The sequence below is a fragment of the Agelaius phoeniceus genome, chromosome 3 (assembly GCF_051311805.1).
Source record: "Agelaius phoeniceus isolate bAgePho1 chromosome 3, bAgePho1.hap1, whole genome shotgun sequence".
NCBI classification, from domain to species: Eukaryota; Metazoa; Chordata; class Aves; order Passeriformes; family Icteridae; genus Agelaius; species Agelaius phoeniceus.
The window spans coordinates 37,314,416-37,336,219 of NC_135267.1; the positions used below are offsets into that span (position 1 = coordinate 37,314,416).

Consider the following 21,804-nt stretch of genomic DNA (forward strand, 5'->3'; position numbering starts at 1 on the left):
GGAAAGTGAGGAAAATTAATTCAATCTTCCAGTATATTATTTTAAAACCATCACTAGAAGGTTACATCTTTACAAGGCATTAATTCTGATAATTTTGAATATATGGATTTATAGCAACAAAATTTGCTGCATACTGAATTGAATTGAACCATCACAGAATTATGTGCCACAGATTGTGAGTCATTAAATTTATATGGGCAAAAAACATTGTTACCCGCCCTTTGTTGTGCTCTGTAGCCAGAGACTTTCCACTGGAGCAGTTGTTTTTGGATAGCATTTTCTAAACGAAATGAAAAAATAAAAAAGGGGTGTACATGACCAGATTAGACAATATTAAATAATATGGCTAAACATGTTCAATGACCTCACATAAAGAAGAATTTCTTAAAAGCTTATAAACACTTTGGAAATGCTTTCGTTTGCTTACTAAAGTATTTTTGAGAAATAATTGATAGTCCATAACCCAAATATTAATGAAATAAATTAATAAATTCTGGATTAATCTCATGACTTCAGGCTTTCAAACACATTTCTTTTCCTCCCTTCCTCCTCTTCCTCTACCCCCCAAACAAAAAATGTAAAAACGTGGTTTTCCAAAACACTTTATAATTGTTACAATTAGAAAATTTCCACAACAGGAACATTGAAAAGGACATCAAAACCAGAGATTTGTTGCTTGAGAAAATACAAATAACATAAGTTGTCAGAAGTGAAATGCAAAGTTTTACCATCTGCATTTACAAACACAACATAAAGAAAACATCATGAATGTGACCATATGTATTTTAAACAGCAGTACCATTTCTATTTAAAAGGTGAAGTCTAAAACTATTCATCTATTCATCAATGACAGGAAGGAAGTGGAGTCTCATAAACTTGTGCATTTAAATTTATCTGATCAATACATAATGCATTTCCTTTATGTATTTTTTAAACTTTGAAAAGGAATTGTAAGTTTTAAGAAATGTTAACAACATACTATCTACATTTGAATAATACAAATGTTTAAGTAACATAATGAAGTAAGTATATGAAAATACCATTGCTTTTCCTGTCATGCAAATTTAAATTCATTTGTCAATCTTCAAAAGCTGGATAAACAACTCCATATGCTCCAACTGGAGTATGATTTAAACATTCCTTTATCCCTGCAGGTGACAATTTACTTTTTCAAACTCTGAATAAATCAGTCATGAATCATTAATGCAAGTGTGGGACCTTCACAAGAGTAATGTTATCTGTAGGAAACAGAGCCTCATACATTGGCTTTCCAAACAAATTCTGGATGCAAAAAGAATTTGAGAAAAATCTGTATTCATTTATCTTTATACTACAGTAACTTAACACTTGATTACAACTGTTTCAAAATACAACTGGTTTACTGCTAACAATTTGGTGAATAAACATTAAAGATACTTCACATTCACATAAAATTATGAAGGAATTTTTTTATTCCTTTCATAATTGAGATACTGTACTTACCTCTTTGCTGTCCTGTAAATAGAAAATATCACTTTTATTGAGGATCATTAAAAGACAAAGAGCTCTCCACTAAACTGTTTCAACACTTATTTTAGACTTTGTCTTTTCTTAACAGACTTAACAAAATTAGTTAATCATCCTATTAATACTAAGGAAAAAAGGCACTAACCTCATTTTTACTAGATTGCACAGATTCGTTTTCTCTGCAAGACTGAGAGGAGTCACTTAGCAACCTGTCAAAAACAAAAACAAATCCCTCCAGCTCTTACTCAAGTTTTCAACAACTCTGGCAACCTTGCCATTTTAATCAATTCTCTCAAATCTTAATTTGTCCTACACCGCTCTCAGAATAAAGCTTGTTTCATTTTGATGTTAGTGCATCTTTCTGATTTGAATTTTCCTTAACAGAATGTTTCCAAAACTACAGCAGCTTGAAATTTTGAAATTTTTCAATTAATATAATTATTTCTTGATTATTCAAGATGAATTCTAGAAAGTTATTATGCTGTGTAAGCTTTCTTCTAAAATAACTAAGAAAAAGCAATTTTAGAAAAAAAGTACCAATCTATCTGAATTTTAACCCTAATTGATTTTTTAAGATATTGTATAATTTTGTGCATATAAAAATACACCGTTTAATCAGAGTTATTGAAATAATTGAAAGAGTAACAAATTATTTTACTCAAACTTTGCATTTTGTATCTTCATAACTGGACATAAATTAATATAATGCAAGGAATAAATTATGTATTTAGAGTGAAAAAAAGAAAGACTATAAGAAGAAATGTGCAGGTATTTTAAAAATGCATATTAAAGTATCACATACAAATTGTCTCTGTAATAGGTAAATCCTATGAAAGGCAGCTGGTTTCCCACGAAGGCTTTGGGGATTGGAAAGGTCTCCACGTCTCCCTTGTCGTCCTCAATGTCATCAAAATTACTGCTATCTATATCACTGCTAAGCTCAGGAACAACAGGAGCAGCAGCTATAAAAAGGGGAAAAAAGATGCATTTCACTTCAAGACTCAGTCACTTGCTATATACAGCTATCTCTCTAGTGTTAAAAGACTGTATTATAAGTTGTCCTTAAATAACTTGGAGTTAAATATGTATTAACCAGACAACAGATCTGGAAATATTACTATGAACAATTTTTTCTAGAGCAATCTATTTTTGCATTCGTTGCCTAATGCATAGACCATCTAGTATGCAAGACATATTTGCTCAGGTAATCACACTTGAGAATATAACTCTAAATACAATAATAATTTTTAAACTTCTTAGTAAATATATAACTTTAGAAGTTATGACAAGCTTTTGAGAACTGACATTCTTTGCTTTTTTACCTAAAGCTATCAGGTTCTCAATACTTTACATGAAAAGCAGTAAAACTGACAAGACCACTGTCAAACTACTGTCTTAACTACCAGAAGATTAAAAGAAAAATGAAAGAAAACAAAAAAAACACCTCAAAAGAAAAAAAACCCCGAGAAACAGAACCTAACATGCATTCCTTTTAGTTAAAATTCTGAACCCTTCAATTCCATTGTTTAAAATTGAAACTTCTACATTAAAAACATGACAAAGGTGAGATAATTCCAGTAGGAAAGATGTGTATTTATTAACTCTTCCTCATATAAGGTTTTATAATACAAGTGATAAATATCAATGTTTGAGCAAGATTCTTGATAGATAGAAATTACTTTGTTTATGCAACCGGAAGTTTTTTTTTTCATTTCTACTATTGTAAATACTGAATAAAATAGAGCTTTTAACCTGATTTACTTACTCTCTCGAATGTTGTCCCAGTTCCACTGATCACTTCTGAAGAAAGGGTGATGCTTTATTTCTTCAACCCCATTTCTCCCAAGTCGCACATCCCTGAATAGCAATTAATCCAGAGTCACATTAGGAAAAATAGCTGCTTTTGTTGGTTTTTTTTTTAATTCTCACTTGTTCATAAGCAGCAATGAAACTTTCAGTAAAGATTGTCTGTGTTAACCACACTAATGGTCAAACAAAACCAAAATTTAAAAACCACCAACCACTAATCTGTAGTTTCTTATATAAAATTTACTGATTCTTAGCATGCACTCTCCCTGTGACTGCTAAAATGTCCAGAATCTGGAGTCTGCCACGTGGGGAGTAAAGCAAGAAAGCGAGCACTGAGGCAAAAACTAAGAAAAAACTAAAGACACAAACAAAATCTCAACACCCTTGGGGGAAATAAAACTGCAGAACTTTCGTGTCTGCCAAACCACATGACAGACCGTAAGACGCAAGTGAAGGAAGGTCTGACTTGCTGCACAGAACAGTTATTCAAAGCTGGACTCAAATAAATATTCTAAGAATTCCATCCTCTGCCCCACAACTAACCCTGACACGTCTCTTGCTGATATTTGCCACGAAGTAAATCTTAAGTGCAACAAGAAACTTTTAGTTTGAACAGAGGGGTCTCTCTTGAAACTACGTACAAGAACAGGACATAAAAACAATGCATGGAAAAGAAGCCATAAATCACAGGGTCAATGTTTAGTCCTCCTTTAAGTGCTTCAGCAGTGATCACGCAGCATCTGTTTCAAATAAATTGCTCGAGCCCTGTGTTAAATATAAACAGGAAGAGGGACACACGTAGTAGAAGTCCACCTTACTACATTTACACTATTAAATTCTAATCATATTTTCTCTCTACCCTTCAGTTACTAAAGGTGAAAAATGCTGTTAAATAAAGCACATCCTTCCTGACCAACCACAGGCTTGCTCAGTAGAGCAAACAATCTCTCTGAATGCAAAACCCATTATAAGGCACTTTGTTTTCCTAATTCCTCCTTCTGTAGTGGCTGGATGCCCAGCTCCAGCCAAGTTCAGGTGATCACAGGAAAGCATAAGAAGGCATCATCGATCCAGAGTTAACTGTGGACCTACATTGCTGTTCTTTTAAATCAGTTAAATTGAAGATTATCTCTGCTTTCTGAAAGTAAACAAAATGTAAGTGTTCACGTCAAGAACAAGCTTACACAGCTTAATTTCAATAAGTGGCTTAGTTCCATCAAGAGAAACTTCTAGGATTTTTTTTTGTAGCCAAAACAATAACCTTGCAGGTTTGTTAGCTATATTTACCAATTAATGCAACAAAGGAAATGGAAAAAAATTCAGTAAATACATGCTTACTTTCAGAAAAGTACTTTTTTTAAGTAACACCCACATAGACATTGAGCAAAACAATTTTGTCCCTGCCTTGGAGGTTACGAATTACTTTCAGCCTTACAAGTTTGTTACTGCAATTGGAAGGATTTGTCTGGCACCAACTGCGTTGTTAACAAGAGCTGTCAGAATTGCTCAAAGAAATAAAATACAATACCTGGAAAAAACACCTCAAGAAAAGAAAAACTAGAGAACAGGAGGTTTGGCAGAAGAGATTTGTACAGAGATCAGGAGAAGTATGAGAAGGAATTAATTTTTATAGTGTACCATCCAAAATAAAAAACAGTGCCAGAACAGTATGTGCACTTACCTATCAGTTAAAAAGGCACAGATAAGGTTCTTTGCATGCTTAGAGATTTCCACATCATCAGGGAAATGCAATGAGTTCTTGTGATCCATAATTTTACTATATGTTCCTACTAGTGAGTCTGCATAAAAAGGAGTATCACCTGAAAATAAAATAGTAAACTGGCTGTGATTTTATATCATGTTTAAGTTATGTGAGTTGAATAAGACAGAAGAAATAATGAGAAGTCTACAGCAGTTTACCTAGCAGTCTTCTATTAAGAAAAAGAAAAAAATTCGACATGCAGTGTATAAATAATGTATACTACTAAAAATATTCCTAAAATGCCTGTGTTAGAAACTACACCATTTTCCATCCTGTCTATCCCTACCTAAATTTTGCCCAGTGAATTACATCTTTTGTTCTGCCTTAAAGCTCTCAATATATTTTTTAATTTACATAATGGCCAACACCCATATGAATCAATCTTTAAACATTCCAAGGGTAAAATGGACCAAAACTCATTAAAGACCTGCTCATGTACATTTGTTGGAAGGAATCCACCAAAGCTCTCTGAAGACCATTTCAGAGGCACACAGGTCTATCCTCCCTAAGGCATGTCAGCTCTGAGCAGGAGCCTTCCCAGTGCGTTACCACACTATTAAACCCATAATAATAAATCTTGCTGACTGACAAATTACATCAGCTTGAGTGCCCATATTAACATGGCAGGTGGCTTTTAAAATAATTAATAGACTTTTCTCACCCAGAGGTTTCCAGCCTAGGCTGTAGTTAAAGATATTTGCAAAGGAACTAGACTTAAGAAAGGTAAAACAGGGGCAAGTGAAAAGAATAGGCTGTGATAGAGGCAATTGACAGTCAGATTAACTGGCAACATTCTTAACATACAAATGGTTTGGGTCTGTAATCAAGAAGCTGCAACTTTCACAGGAATCCTTTCTCCCAGCTAATCCATAGGTTTAATAGAGAAGGTGAACAAGCAGTCCTGTGAGCTAGGCTCTTTCCTCAGTTCTGGTGTGCTGCATGCAGGCAGGAATCAGTCGGCATCTCAGGCTGCAGCCTTCCAACAAGGAACTGAGCATCTCAAAAGCCACAAACATGAAAAAATGTACAAACCATTGGACAACAACCACTCTGCTTTTGAAAGAACAATCCTAACTTTTGTCTCTTTCTGTCATTTTATAGAAAAATAAGGAAGTAGTACACACCAGCTTGAACTTAACTTCTGGACTTTTAGTAAATTTATTAGGTTGCCATACCAGTGCAATGCAGGTGGGAATCACTGATATTTGTTGCTGCCTCCCTCTTTCCCAACCTTCCTCTTCTGTCTTGGAAACACCTTTGATTTTGGAAACACCTCAAAATTATCTTAAGTCACTGAACTAAAGTTAGGATTCATCCTGTGACCAATATTTTATGGTTTAGTTAAGCACACAATAAAATTTTCATTTTCATAATAAAATTACCAATTTTCATTAGTTCTGTGGTTTTATCAAAACCAGAATAACAAAACAGTTTCTGTGCTTTCTTTGAAATGCAAAGTTTTAGAAGACCATAGCCAGAATCTGGTACATAAGCACAGATAAAAATAGATACTTTCTACCAATATGTGAGGAATATGGAGAAATTAAATAATATTTTCCTCCTAGATACAAGGCAGGAAAAAAAGAGGCTCTGAAATGCTGAGAAAACATTCTGGACAGCTATGCCAAATATTTTAAGAACTGAATAATTTTATTTACTGCTAAAATTGTTCATGACAGAGTATTAACTATAAACCACACATTCTTAAAGTCAACATGCTGTAATTCTGAAAGAGTTGGAAATAGTAATAGCATCATATGTTAAAGCGTATTTCCTGTCTCAGTATACCAGAAACATCAAATCTGCAATATTCCTAGAAAATGCTGATTTTTAATAATTGTATGCTCAATTCCATCCTTCCAAAATCAGCATTTTGCTACCAGACTATCATAGTGATCCTCACTATAATTTAAGATGCAGATGACTCATCTCCTGAACAGATTATATTCTGTGTTCGTTGCCATAGCAGTTCAGTGTATTTTATTAGAAAAACCTGACTCAAGCACAAAGGAAAGAATTGAGCCATACTTCCACACTTTGACCTAACATAAGACACTGATGTGCTATGGAAAAGGAGGAGAAAAGAAAAGAAAAGAACAGGCCTGCCCTTGCCATTCCTCTCGTCTCCTGTGCCCCTGCAAACTCAATCCTGCCTGAGGTGGGCACAAATGTGGTGAGGTAGCTGACCCCAGTTAAAACCATTCTAAGAATTAGTTATAAGCTGAACCAAGTCAGGGAACTAATCACTGAACAAGCACGCAAACAGCTGTCACAGCACCAGAGTGACAGAGAGCAAAGAGAACAGCAATGAGCCACAGCATCAGCAAGAAGTCAGAAGCTGTCAGTGAGGTAGGAGCAGCCTCCATGCACCAAAATGCAGCTAAAGGCACAGGGAAGACTCAGTGATAGTCTCATTAGCTGAAGTAATCATTACTTACCAACTAACATCTCAAAAAGGAAAACCCCTACAGACCACCAGTCACATTCCCGTCCATAGTAGCCATCTCCCCCCTGCGACTTCAGGACTTCGGGCGAGATGTAGTCGGGAGTCCCCACGGCTGTGTCGCAGCGCACCATTCCTGTCTGGGCAACAGCAACAACACACACAGCTCAGCTCAAGGGCCTTCTGAGCACCTCTCTAACCAATTCCTCTGGTAGCAGCACAGAAAACCGTCCAAAATATGGCCTAAAATACTTGGTTTGAGGAGTGTGTTTTAAAGACTAACTATAATTCAAGAAGCAAAATGGATTGAAATGACATTTCTTGGTAACGTGCTTACCCCTGCCTACTCTGTAATGATTTCTCTTGACTTCACCTTCTCAAAATTCACCAATTTTATTCTTTTTACCATTGGTTTTAATATGAAGGTACACAGTGTATCAGACTGCTCCTTTTCTCATTGAATTCAGGGACAAACTTTAGAATAATTTTGACAAGTTATGAATTCTAGGCCCTACAAAGCAGATACATAACAATTTTGTCTAATTCACCCAATAAATCAAATTATAGGTAAATTTTTGTATGTGCTTTGTTTTTGTTTATATATAGTAAGAAGAATAAAAGGAGAAGCTAATTTTAAAGAATAGCAAAGCTTTATTTTTTTGTTAACATATTACCACAACTGTATCAATGAAATGATTCCTCATACTCTGCTTCACACTGAGAAACCAAAAATGTAGGGACTGAGTGATGCAGAAGCATCAATCAGCTCTGCCATCATTCTGAATCAGTTGTAAGTCTTGTTTCCTTTAATGAAATTCACTGAATTAATTCCTGAGACCAGATGGATAAATGAAATTAAATCCTGGATGAAGTTAGAGAAGTACCAAAAATACACTCATCTTTTATCCTGTTTCCTAATCCGAAGTTTTATCTAAACCATTTTACAAAGGTTTTTTGTTCATTTTGCCATCAGCATGAATGGCAATATATATTAATTTTGAATATTAATACAAAATATTAGTAGCAACAACTAAGTTCAAAATACATATTTAAATAAAATAAGAGAACCATTTGATTTTGGAATTGTACTGATACACAAAATTTAGACACCACATTACAATATTCTTCCTCATATACAATATGAACTGTGAAAAGCTTTTATTTCTGTACTAAAGCAGTATCCAGAAAGTCATGAACCAGTGGGCAAAAACTAAAGGGTCCATTGAAGTATTCCATAGGTATATATGGAATACTTTACTATATACTGTAAAGACCTATGGAATACTTCAAATGTCCTCCTGGCAAATGCCTATTTTCTATGACTCCATGCTAAAACTGAAACCTAAAGAAATTTTAACTTCTCTGTTCCAGAATGAAGAGCAGGTAAACTTTTGCACTGTATATTGGATGAGATAGCACATAGCTTATTCATACTGGGATAAGAAAATTAAGTTAGCTCTTTCCAGAAGACCTACTGCATTCATTAGACAAAGAAAAATTCAGGCAAACACATTTTAACACTGCAAAATAAACTAAAGCTCAAAGACTACAGGAATCTAAAGCTGAGAGGATTTGAAAATGGATCTAACACATGGCAAGGAACCACTATTTGAACATCCTGCTTGTCACAGCACTCTGTGCACTAACCTGCATGACTTCTCTGAAGCTTAAGCCTCTCTTTGCTTTGAGCACAGGAGGAATTGCTGTAGGGTTATGTGGTTCTACTCATCCAGTAGGACTGTGGCAACATAATGGGGCTCCAACACTGGTGTGTGTCTATCTCTTTCTTATCAAAACACAAAATTACAACAGGGGAAAGTCTGAATTTTTGCTCATTCAAGTCTGGTTGAAACCACCTGAATCCCTCCCTGGGTAAGGAGATTCTTTAAAAACAAAGTCACCAAAACAGTTCTGAAAGAGTTCTCTGAAGTCAGCAGCTTCAGTCACAGCCTTTCCACTGTGACACCAAAGCACTTAATAACATCCTATTTCTCATCCCTCTATAACTAGTACACCAAAGCAAGAATACTTTTTAATATGTTACATATGTTGCTATTTTCTGAGGTCTTAAACAAACCAAGTCAAGGCTGTGCCAAAACCTAGCAAGACCTACACAAGTCTGACGGCTGCTATGCAGCAAAAAACGAAGTATTTTCAAAAATGTTACAGATGCTAAAGAACTCCATGTAGTAACGCTTTAAGTTTTCAGGCAAGATGCCAAAGAATTGAACAGTAGAACAAAAAAATACTTCTACAGTAAGAGAAGCCTCTGCATGTTAACACCAGGCTCAATGGGCCATAGCTCTCTGAAGCACATGAAGCTGGTTCTTATTCCCCATAAAACTCTCTACCTTCTGCCTCAGGAACTAACTTAGAAATGCATTTACAGATCACAGAACAGCCTGGCTTAGAAGGGTCAGAAAGATCAACTGACTCAACCAGTCATGGGAAAAGGAGCTGATAAAAGATTATCTTGCACCCTGTGTGACTACATTACAAAATGGGGATTCTACCAAGTTCCTCAGGAGGTTGGCCCATTATCACCTGAATATGAAATTCTCAGATTTCTGTTCTGCTCATTTACACACTTCTTCTTTCAAAGAACTTGGGTGTTGTTCTGTAAGTATTTTTAAGTAGTGGATACCTTTAATACCACAATCAGACAGTGATCTCTGGCATCAAAGTTGAGTAAACAGGGACATGCTCTCTGTCCAATAGAGAGCAGCTTGGCAGTCCCTGCATTCTGAAGAGACTTAAATGGTGCTGTTTTCTTTGGGTAATGTGTTACTCCTGGGTTTCAAACACTAAGCCTCTATGCCTGAGTATCATACTTACTATAACAGTTGTCATGCAAAGCTTCCTGTCAGGATTCTCAGGCCAGTGTTTCACCTGAAACTTTTCTCATCACCTCAAAATATCATGGTGGACCTTGGAACTCATCTCCTGCAGATATGTGAGAGATGTACAGTCCACAATCTTAAAAAATAGGCTGTCCAGGAGACACAGCAATGTTCTTGCAGCTCCTGACAACTTGGAGGTGAGGCTGTTGTTTTTCCCAGCATCATTCCACATTATTATATTGCTAAGACAAAGCAATTCAGGTTTCATCTTCAGGAGGATCTCCATCAAACCTGAAGGACTTGCTGTCTTGAACCAAGGCTGAAAATCAGGCTTTCACTCCCTCAGGAAGTTTCTTCCAGTAAACAAGAGCTGGAGGGTGTTTGTGTGGAAACATGAGGACCACACACATCAGGTGTAAACAGCAGACAATGCATGGAGGCAGGAAGGATCCAGCAGAGTCCTCTTCACTGGACAAACTTCAGTGAGAAAGAAGCTGAGTTCCAAAAAGAGGAGAACGCTGCTTCTTTCAGCTGAACTGCCTGGGCTGAGGCAATAATCCCAGGTGGCAAACATCCCTTCTTTTGGTCACATCTTTTTCAACAGATATCCTCTGAATCTGTGCTCTGCTGAAAGCTCAGTTAGCACAGGACAGTGCTGTGCATGGCAACACAGGGAGCTCCTGGCCCTGCAATATCTACCAAAGCCAGCTGCTGTTTAGTTTCTTACACAACACTTGAGGATTAGACAGACTGGTGAACCCTGCCCTGGTCTACCTAATATACCTAAATACCAAAAAAGGGAACCATGATTCCTACTAAATTTTTGAGTCTAACACCATTCTTTATTCAACAACAGAAATACCCACTTTGATGCAGATTTTAAATTAGAGAACTAATTTTAAAAAACCAAGACAAACAACGAAAAACAACGCCACAAACCCCCAATTATCACAACTGAGTTACAAAAACAGAACAGTCCCTTTTATGCTGGGAAAGATCACTAAAACACTTAGCAACTCTTTTCACAAAATGATAAGGAGAAACTCTGCTGCAAGCGTCTGTTCTGGCCTGGCCTGGCTGACTCAAGCAAACACTGAACACAATTCCATAGCAAAGGTCAGAAAAATCCCTCAACAAATTGCAGCAAAATTATCCTGGGTTTTCAACAGCATAAGGAAGATGCTAAAGCTCACAACTGCTAAAAGAAATAAAAAAAATAAATAAGTATTGGGTAAGCATATATTTTTTACAAATAACTCTGCCAACACCAATATTATATTTACACAGCTGGGATGTGTTCATGTTTTGCAAGAAGTAGCATGAGATTTGGAGACAATCCAGAACCTCTCAACTTCTAAAAGCTTCCGTAGAAAGCTTCTCAAACTTCTAAAGCTTCCTGTACAAAAAATTTTTGCCATTCCACTGACTGTGAGAAACACAAAGAACTTAAAATGCAATCCTTTAAAAAATTAACTTCCCTAGGAGATCACTGGTCCATTGATGATGCCTGGTCTAAAGTGGAGCTCACTGTAACTTTATGAGAAACACAGATGCATTTGTCACATTTACAGTACCATCATAAAAGGTATAGGTCCACCATTTCTGGGGCCCCTAAAATAGCACAGAGGATCACCTTTTTTGGTAGATTTATATTGTGAGGTTTTTTGATGCTTTTTTGTTGTCATGTCCAATGAACAACAGATTCTTTTAAGACATTACAATCTGAATTAAGAGACCAAGTACTACTTTTGATTTTTCCAATTAAAGTAAATGCTGTTCTCTAATATACAGGAAAGTACATCAAAAAATGGAGGTACATATTATCTCTGTCTTTAGACTAACAACTACAACATCACCAAAACTGAATAGGCTGAACTTCAATAAACAGCTGCAGTTAGATAATGATGAAAATAATATATTGTCATGTGAAAAAAACCCACCCTGAACAGACACAGTACTTCTGGATACTGCTGAAGAGACATTAACTTAATGATGCAAATGCAAATTAAGTAGATAGCAGAAATTACATCAAGCACTGCCTAAAAAATACAGAAAAAAGCCCCAAAACATAAAAGCAAGTAAGCTTAAAAGGATTACCCTTGCCAACACTACGACAGAAAACTTTCAAAGATCAGGCAAATCATAACACACATTCATATACAGTTTTTTTGTATATGTTATAATCTTACAGTTTTTCATAGGAAGAGTATATTCTATAAATTACAGCACAACACTGTCTGTCAGGCAAGATTCTAAGAGTATAAACTACAAAAGGTCATTTTACTTTCAAGTTTTTTAATAATATAAAGTACCCTGTTAAAAATATTTTTATACAAACTCATTAGAAAAATGTATTTGGCTGTATATGGCTAAATCTGGACAATTAAATAATTTTAATTGACATCTTGGCATCCTGACAAATAACTAACAGATTTCGATCAATATATCACATATCAACTGCTGCTGTACCATGACCTCATTTGAATGACCACTAGAGGATGCTATGAGAACAATTAGATACAGGAAAAACATACATGGAATGTATCTTGCCTATAAAATAATTTCATTTACAAAAAAATGTCAGCTTATGAACTGTTCTAAGATTATTAATATTGAAACTATGAGTTATCTTAGAGTTTTTCAAACATTTGGCAAAAAAAAAGAAGTACCTTAGAAATTCACAAAGGCACATGCTTTCAAAAATAGCAAAGAGTAAGTTTACATCCTTCTTCCGTGTGAGAGAACAGTTTATAAAAGAAAAGGTTACACTATTTAAAGTACTCTTATATTTAAAAATAGGAAACAATAATCAGTTTTCTAACCAAGCAGATCATTAGATGAATATTATTTTGGGTATTATACTTCATAAGAAAATAACCTCAGATGTAGATGTAAGTTAGAATTACAGTTTAATAGATGGTAAATTATTCAGTTGCATACTTACTTCATCCATTTTCATGCAAGTGCCAAAATCTGCCAGCTTCAGATGCCCATACTTATCTAAAAGCATATTGTCAGGCTTCACATCTCTGTGTATCAAGCCCATGGAGTGAATTGCATCAAGAGCAAGAACAACTTCAGCTGTGTAGAACTTGGCCCATTTCTCAGGCACATCGTAATTGCTCATAAGGTTTACGAGATCTCCGCCTGGCATGTATTCCATTACCATGTACAAATATTTGTCATCTTGAAAGGCACAAAATAGCTGCAATGGTAAAAAAAAGGAGAGGAAAAAAATTGCAATTACTTTTCAGACAGCTAGGGAGAGGAATAAAGCCCTTTCTTGAAGTTTCATTGAACCTGAGAATACGTTTTCAAGATTACTTTTAATATGCATAAAATACACATTTTTTTGTTAGAGTACCTTGAAATTTACTGAATTTCAGAAACCCCTCATCATAATTTTTGAGAAAGTAAAAAAATATTTCCTGATTATTTTAATACTATAGGCATCCATCCATCCATCCATCCATCCATCCATCCATCCATCCATCCATCATCTATCTATCTATCTATCTATCTATCTATCTATCTATCTATCTATCTATCTCCACGTTTCCAGGCATTAAGAAGTATAACTGAGTCAAAATGCAAAGTACCAAATCTGCAACAGGGAGCATCATGTTCTGATTTGAAAATAGCTCAACAGTGAGCAGCATTTTAGACTGTTTCCAAATTTTCTATATTATAAATTCCTTATCTCTGTACATGTTTGCCAAGTCACTGCTGACTTTGTCCTAAATCAATGCATATTGAAATAAGAAAGAAAAACAAAATGCTCCTGAAGAAAACTAACACAATACAAAGAAACTGTCCTTAACAATAAAATGCTAGTCTGGTGCAAGTGGCAGTCAGTAGGTTTTCTACTGGCACGATAGTGAAAGTAAATTCAGTCTCTTTAAAATGTACTTCAGGCCTAGAGTGCTGAAGTTTTAGAGATTCCACTTGGTTATCACTAGGTCTGAAAATAGCCCAGTCCAGCAAAAAGCATTACTATCAAATGTTCAGTGACTGTTGTGAAAAAGCCTCTGAAAGTCTCACCTTATTTCTCAGGGAATACTGCCTTACCTTAAAAACTAAAATCATTCACATCTTTAAATTACACACAAAATTAAAAGACAATTAAAAAATATGATGTGTGGAAAGGATGAAGTCAGAATCAGGGAAACTGTGGAGGATGAGGAACCATGAAAGGCAGGTATGTTATTACAGAGATTTGACCTTCAGATTAAAATTACTTGTATAAGTAGTGACAGAAGACCTAGGTTAGAAATATGTATTTTAATACATATATGCTGCACTGTATTTGTTTGCCCAACTGGATAATATATCTGATATATAGTACAATAATGGATTGGGGCATTAAAATCCAAATGAAGATTCAAAATAATCTCTATGTTGTCACACGTAGAGATACTAAGATAATAATAAATAACAGCACTATGTCTTTATACAGCACTTTTGTTATTGCCCTCAAGGGATTTAATAAAAAAAATTAAAACTACCTAGGGCTCTTGTTTCATTTATTTTTCACATTAAAAACTAGACATAGAGAAGCAGTGTTATCTGTCCCAGTTTCTAGATCAGAATAGGACCTACATTTTCTTCAAACCAGCTCAATGTCCTACCCCATTGGACCATATCACCTAAATATATCACACTAATACACTTAATCATAGAAGCCACAATTGCAACTAAACTTTAGTTCATTTGCTATTTACAAATGCAGACACATATTTATATCCTGCTTGTGACTGTTTCCTTTAAAAATCCATGTCATGCATTTCTCATTACTTTCAATTGCATGTGAGAAATAGTTCCTGACAATTACTGTTACTAGAACAAAGAACTAAATAAAAAAAATAATCTATTTCTTTAAGTATTTCTACTGAATATAGGCAAGAGCACAAAACATGCTCAAAGAGCAAAACATCTTTGTACACCTGAGGTAAACTGTAATTAAAAATATACGAAAAGCTTAAAGTCAATCTTATCAAATATACAGAAGCATAGAAATATATATGAGAGCATTTAAATTATTTATAAGGACTAACAATTTCTCCAAGCACATGCTTTCTCTACTCCTTTTGTTAACTGGTGCAATTTACCAGTTACAACAAATGGCAATACTCAGTACTGATTGTTCCCAAAGGCATAATTCACATTACAGCATCTTGATGACACATGTCACTAGACAGCTGCGAGTGATGGTGTCCAAGACCAGAGGAAGAAGTCAGCTCTCTGTTACTGGACATGCCCAGGGCTGATGTGAGCTCAGAACTGACCACTCCAAGAGGATGGTTTCAAGGAAACCACTGCTACAGCCTCTGTCTTGCAGGAGACCAGGACTGCACACACATCCATATACCAAACTGCAGCTGAAAAGACAGTGACTATTTAAAGCACCCTTAATACCAATTGCCTGTGATCAGTTGACTGTTTCATGAGGAAAGACTGGAAATGCCAATCACATTTGTTTCTACATTCCTATACAGAATTTTTCACAGTTGGAAAGATAACTTCCCTATTATTCCAAATAATCATGTAGACATTTCATAAATCTATTCAATTCTGTTTTAGGATGCATTTGTAGTAACTAAAATGCAAATTACTCTGCTTTTTAACACAGCCAAATATACAATACTTAGGGAAATTGCTGTAAAAATGTATTTTTTAAAAGTAAAAATCTGAACCTAAATCTTGATTTGAGTTTCAATGTAAATTCAAAACCAGCTCAAGACTGGGAAGTATTTATGGCCTCAGCATCATTACTATTGCTGCTGTTGTTCTTATTTTACTTTTACACATCTTCCTTACCTGAACCACCCACGGGCTGTTGGCAAAGGCCATGATATCTCTTTCTTCCCAGAAAAAGGCTGAATCTGATCTTTTGATCATTTCAAATTTACTAAGGAGCTTCATTGCATAAACCTTCTGTGTCATTTTATGGCGAACCTGTTGGTTGAGAAAGAAGAGAATCAACCTTTTTAAAATGCCTTGTTAAAATCTGAGTACCAGCATAGAATGTTTCTGCTATGTGCAAACTGCTTTCTGGGTTGTGATGCCTCCAGGTCTTCATACACCCAATTTTCTACACAGTAAGGATTTGAGAACTTCCAAACCTCAAAAGAAAAGTTTAACAGCAGCTCAAAAAAACCCCACCATAGCAGGAAATAAAGTCTAACTCTGCTTTTATTTTCTTATTCTGAACACTGTCTAGCCAACGGATTCATCCATGTTAGAAACTCGGCAAGCAGTCTGCTTCAACCTCGGCCAATTTTTATTTTACACCAAAACATGATTGTTCCTCTTTATTTTCCTAAACAGCTCTTAAATGCACTTTAAATGGTGCAAAATTAATACAATAAATCCTGTTGGAAAACTGTAATTAAACCTTTTATTACAAAATATGAAAACATTTTTGAAAACTTCATCTGAATTCAGACATGAAACCAAATCCTTAAATTGCACATTACAGTCATTACTCAGTAATTAATCATGTGACATGCTATATTATGAAAAAACTATTAAAGGAACAGGTTTTTCACATTCTTGAGTTTTTCTTAAAGAAATCAAGGTGAGAAATATTCAGCTGTAAGAAGACTGAGTCATCAGGACATCAAGTTTCTGCCTATTTTTTTCCTGTTAAAATAAAAAATCCAGAAACTGAAGTTATAATTTTCTGGTGCATTTAAAACCTTTCACATCTAGTAAATAAAGCATATCCCCTAACTTCTTAGTTTTGCACAATATCTGAGTTTAATTATGTTACATGAAAGAAAGTTTAATAGGCTTTTCTGAGCAGCTGTAGATGCAGGTCCATGATACCTGCAGAGCAAAGCTTCAGAGAGGCACCTATTTGGTCTACAGATCTGGGAGCATCAGTCTCCTGCTCCTGAGGAGCTGTAGAATTTAATACTCCTGAAGGAATAGAAGAATTATTAGGTGGAGGGGTAATCTTTGAAAAAGCAAGAACATGAACAGAAAGAGGATTATTTAAGGAGTTGCTGTTCTTGAAATTGGGGCTTTTTACCTTCTAGATACAGGTGCAAAGGTTTTATTATTAGTATCTTGCATAGTTTAACACTAAGAAATTAGATCAAAAACCTCCAACCTAACACCAGAACAGAAACATGGTATCTATGTGCATTAACAACTCTATAACCATATTTTAGGACATTAATTAGTCAGCTAGTGAAGATGTCCTAAAACAGTATTTTGAAAACTAACTTCTTCCCACTTACTAATCCCAAATGGGATAATTTACAAAGATTTGGTGGCACACCACAAACTACACTCCCCTAAGTAGAACTTTTGTAATCCTAGCCAAAACCAGAAGAAACACAAAGACCAGAAACCTCAAAAAGATATTGTTCAATTGAAGATGCATTTCCTGTGAAACTTCACATGGAAGCTCTGCAATGTATTTAGTAGTTTACAATTCCTGAAGTCACTGTTTACTCTTGCCTAGGTGCAGTTAGAGCAGCTGCCTGCATTTAGAAAAACAACTGTCTCCTATGACTTGGGGTAAAAAATTCTTGAAAGTCATCACAGCCTGAAGGAAGCTCATATACAGTAGAAACAAAGTAAAGAGGGGTGGGGGGCCCAAAATCAGTCTGTACACCTGTCTAAACAGGGCCAACAGGTTATTGGCTAATGATTTCTTGTGAAAATTTCAAGATGGGCTCTTTCTCTGTACAAAACCAAAGCAATAACAAATATACTGGCACAGCCAGAGACTAAGTATGTCTTGGCACTCCTTGCAGGTGAGCAGACCTACCACTGACATTCCTCCTGCTATCAGCACCATGGGCCCTGGAGCCAGCCTTTTGAGCTGCTAGTCACTGTGCTCTTTACTCAGAGCTATATTTGTACATACAGATATTAGCTCATACAGCAGATTATTCATGTATTAAACTGTCATGATGTTTCAACTTCTTCCAACTGTTAAAATGAACTGCCAAATTTAAACTGCAGCTCACCAGAGTAACTCTTAAAATAGGTAGGAAAATCCCTTCATGCCATTAGCACTGAGTAACATGGCCTTGTTTAACTCATGAAAATGCATTAAGAAAAAAGAATTTGACTCTACTCTGCTTCAACAATCTAATACTTTCGATAAACAAAATGCCTCCATAATTTCCCCAGCATTCACATGGGAAGACAATCAGTAGGCAAAGAAAATAACACATCAATTTGAAGTTATCAGATTTAGTACATAGTATTGGTAATGATACTGTCTCTTTTATGATTTTGAAAAATTATGATCCTAGAGTGGTGTTTTGAAATGAACTCTATGGCTTGAATTATTATGGCTTGAATAATTACAGGTATCCTAAAATAACTAATAAAGCTGTAAGAAATGACTACAGATAAGGTATCAAAGTTCATGTCCTGACAAATTCACAGGTAATAAAACACAAACTGCTTTATCTGCTTTAGTACAGAACTGTACATCAGCAGTGCATGAGGAATTAAACCTAATAAAAAAACAATAAACCTAATAAACAAACAAAGAAGAAAAATAAACCAGCAGGCTAAGATGACCAGTGCTTTGCAACACTAAGAAATCAGACAGTAGAGACTGTCACTCAGACCATCCTGTAGCACCCAAACACAAGGAAGTGTTAACTTTGTTTTAGTTTTCTCTTCCAGTGCATGAACAGGTCAGTCTGCTGTGTCACTGCAACATTACAGTCCTTCATGGTTAGACCTGGGAGAAGGAACTAAGGATAAGTTTCAATTTCAAATCAAGATGTTTTTCCACAAGTGAAAACAAGAAGAACTCAGGATGTGCTTTCATAAATAACAGTTTCTGCATAAACCAGAAGTAACATATTAAGTACCATAATTCAATTTTTCTGTCTGCCCTAGACACCAGTCACTTTTATTCATGGCACTGTGAAAGAGAAGAAGTGATCTGGCAGCTGGCAATCATTTTCTTAGCTTTGCCCATCAGTACAGACCCAGCAAAACCAGAAACCAGAGCACAATGTAGAGTTTAATACTTCTGGATTTATAAGGACATTGTTTCTCCACCACAGTCAGATGCTCAGACCATAGCCATCTGATCTCTATTGCACTATTTTTAAAATTTTTTGGAGGGGAGAGGAAGAGGAAAAATCAACCCTTTAAAAAAAATCTAGCTGTAAGACACAACAGTAGAGAATGTATTTCACTTTCTTAACAGAATCTGGAAAGCTGATTGCTTCACATCAGTTCTTTAGCAAGAAAATGTTATACTAGAGCAGAAAACTTATGGAAAACAAAATTAAATGAAAGAGGTCATAGCTGACTATTTTACGTTGCAAACATTACAAGCCAACAAATGAGCATATATTATAATCATTAGAAACATATAATAAATATTTGTGCTGAAATTCCTATGCACAATAACACATACTGATAACACAACATTCATTAATTTAACTCATGTACCTAATCATGTTTTATTTATGGTTCTTTCTGTATTTAATCCCCACTGAAGCAAATGTCTATTTTGATCACAGAAAGCGTTGCAAAATATTTTCATTACCGCAAATCCATCATCTGCAACAGCGGTGTCAACATTTTGAATGGAGTAGAAATAGATAGAGCTTAGCTCAATAGTTTAAACTTGTACCATACCTTGTGAGGCAAAAAATTGAGGTATGTATGTCCACATCACCAGCTAATATTAGTTCAGATCTGCAGTTGTATTTATTAGCCCATTGCTTTTCAGCTGTAAGACTGCATAACATTATGATTTCTACTTGTATTTTTACTCTCCAGAAAAAGTGTTCTTTTAAATTGACATGAAGTACAGAAGAGATCTAGACGGAGACAAAGAAGTTTCTTTCCCATACCAAGGATTCTTGCTTTTTTTGAAAGGCTTTTTAAAGATTTTTTTAAAACCCCATGACAACAATGCAGTCCAAACCCCATCACTGTATGACCAGGTTAGTCATTACATTTTAATGGTTGGGCAAATGAAAAATAAATGTTTGTCTTCAGATCCCTCAAAGTGCCCAACTGCAGTATGTACACTACAAAAAGTTATCTCTTCTTAAGAATTTAAATTGTATATGACATGGTGAATTACAAAAAACAGTTTCCAGAACGAATCAGGACCTTTTATTTGAAATTAATTGTTAAAAAGAAAATAAAAATAAGTTAGAAAAAACCTTCTGTTCTTAAGAAATACGCATATGAAAACAATGTATTTTCATTTTTGAAGCACGTCAAAAATATAGTTATCTTGGACGCTTCCAGGAAATATGAGTGTGATATCTAAAAATGGCACATGGCTTCTGTTATTGGGGTTTGCTCTTTTTCATCTCCTGTCCCCTCAAAAAATGGACAAGGAACTCTGCTCCTTACAACTTGATTTTTCACTGACTTCACATGCCAGTGCATAAGGAGCATCTCTATTCATTGCTCCATGTGGATTAATGTAAAGATACAAATGTCTAATAAAAGACTTTAAAATAAACCATTTGATGTGACTGTCATTGAAAAGACATGGACTAGACTGCTTTCTTAAAAACATCCTGCAGCAGCCCCTTCACAAGAAAGTAAGGTTCTGCTGAAGGTTTTGGTTTTGATTTTAATTTCTTGCCTACAAAGATATAAAATCATACAAGGTTATAAATATACATAGTAATTCTTTAAAGTCTTGCTAGAAAATGAGGGTTTTTAGAAATACTCCATTCCATAGTTCATTCACTCTTCTGGACAAAAACAAAGTGTAAATGACCCTGACAGAAAGAAAGAGAAGAGGCTGCTACATTCTCATGCTACTAGACTTGGATGAAGTTGTCTTAAAAATTGACATAGATGAATAAAAATTGCTGATTAGATGTTGCTATCTGCCATACTAAACACATCAAAATTTGCAAATTACCCATGAGTCATGCAAACAACATTAGGCTAATCGAGGGGTTTTTTTCAAGTTCCAACAAATTTCAACAACACTAATATGGAAAATACAAAGAATTTTATAATTGGATCATAAATTTCTTGCCATTATACACTGTGTCTCCTATAAGCCCTTCACAGCTTAGATCTTACCACATTCCTCGACAAAACTCCAACACATCTTTGTATTTTCCAAAATGGTTATACATTACAAGACAATATGATTTTCCCAGCTTCCTAGGGCAAAATTACCACAGAGCAGTAAAATACCAGCTCCAGGTCAAAAGTACGAGCAAAAGAGTAATTTTTGTTACCTTGTGGTAACAAGATAACAAGCTTCAATTGCAGCACATTAGTTGCTCCCCTTTCCATTGAGGTGCTTTTTACCTCTCTTCCTCTAAAAGTACTCACCCAGAAAATCACCATGGATCAGCTGGTGCACAGTTATCTGTTAGCTCATGATAACTTGTCCCTAATGTTTGCATTCTAGATTCTATCTGGCACTTACATCCAATACTTATTTCAAAACTGACATATCAATCCATCTC

At 35.3% G+C, this 21,804-nt stretch overlaps 1 protein-coding gene across 2 annotated transcripts in view; it reads right to left on the reverse strand.

Moving 5' to 3' along the window:
- The window catches only part of ROCK2 (Rho associated coiled-coil containing protein kinase 2), a 104,442-nt gene that overhangs the window by 30,780 nt on the left and 51,858 nt on the right, over nucleotides 1–21,804 (reverse strand). Inside the window, exons 4-12 of one of the 2 annotated variants that reach the window (XM_077175076.1) lie at nucleotides 16,178–16,315; nucleotides 13,305–13,565; nucleotides 7,516–7,660; nucleotides 4,997–5,135; nucleotides 3,272–3,363; nucleotides 2,309–2,468; nucleotides 1,652–1,715; nucleotides 1,483–1,494; nucleotides 215–280 (exon numbers count right to left, since the gene is read on the reverse strand). In XM_077175076.1, coding sequence (XP_077031191.1) covers nucleotides 215–280; nucleotides 1,483–1,494; nucleotides 1,652–1,715; nucleotides 2,309–2,468; nucleotides 3,272–3,363; nucleotides 4,997–5,135; nucleotides 7,516–7,660; nucleotides 13,305–13,565; nucleotides 16,178–16,315 — 1,077 coding nt within the window. The remainder of the gene's footprint in view (nucleotides 1–214; nucleotides 281–1,482; nucleotides 1,495–1,651; nucleotides 1,716–2,308; nucleotides 2,469–3,271; nucleotides 3,364–4,996; nucleotides 5,136–7,515; nucleotides 7,661–13,304; nucleotides 13,566–16,177; nucleotides 16,316–21,804) is intronic. The other variant, XM_077175075.1, reaches the window with a different exon arrangement.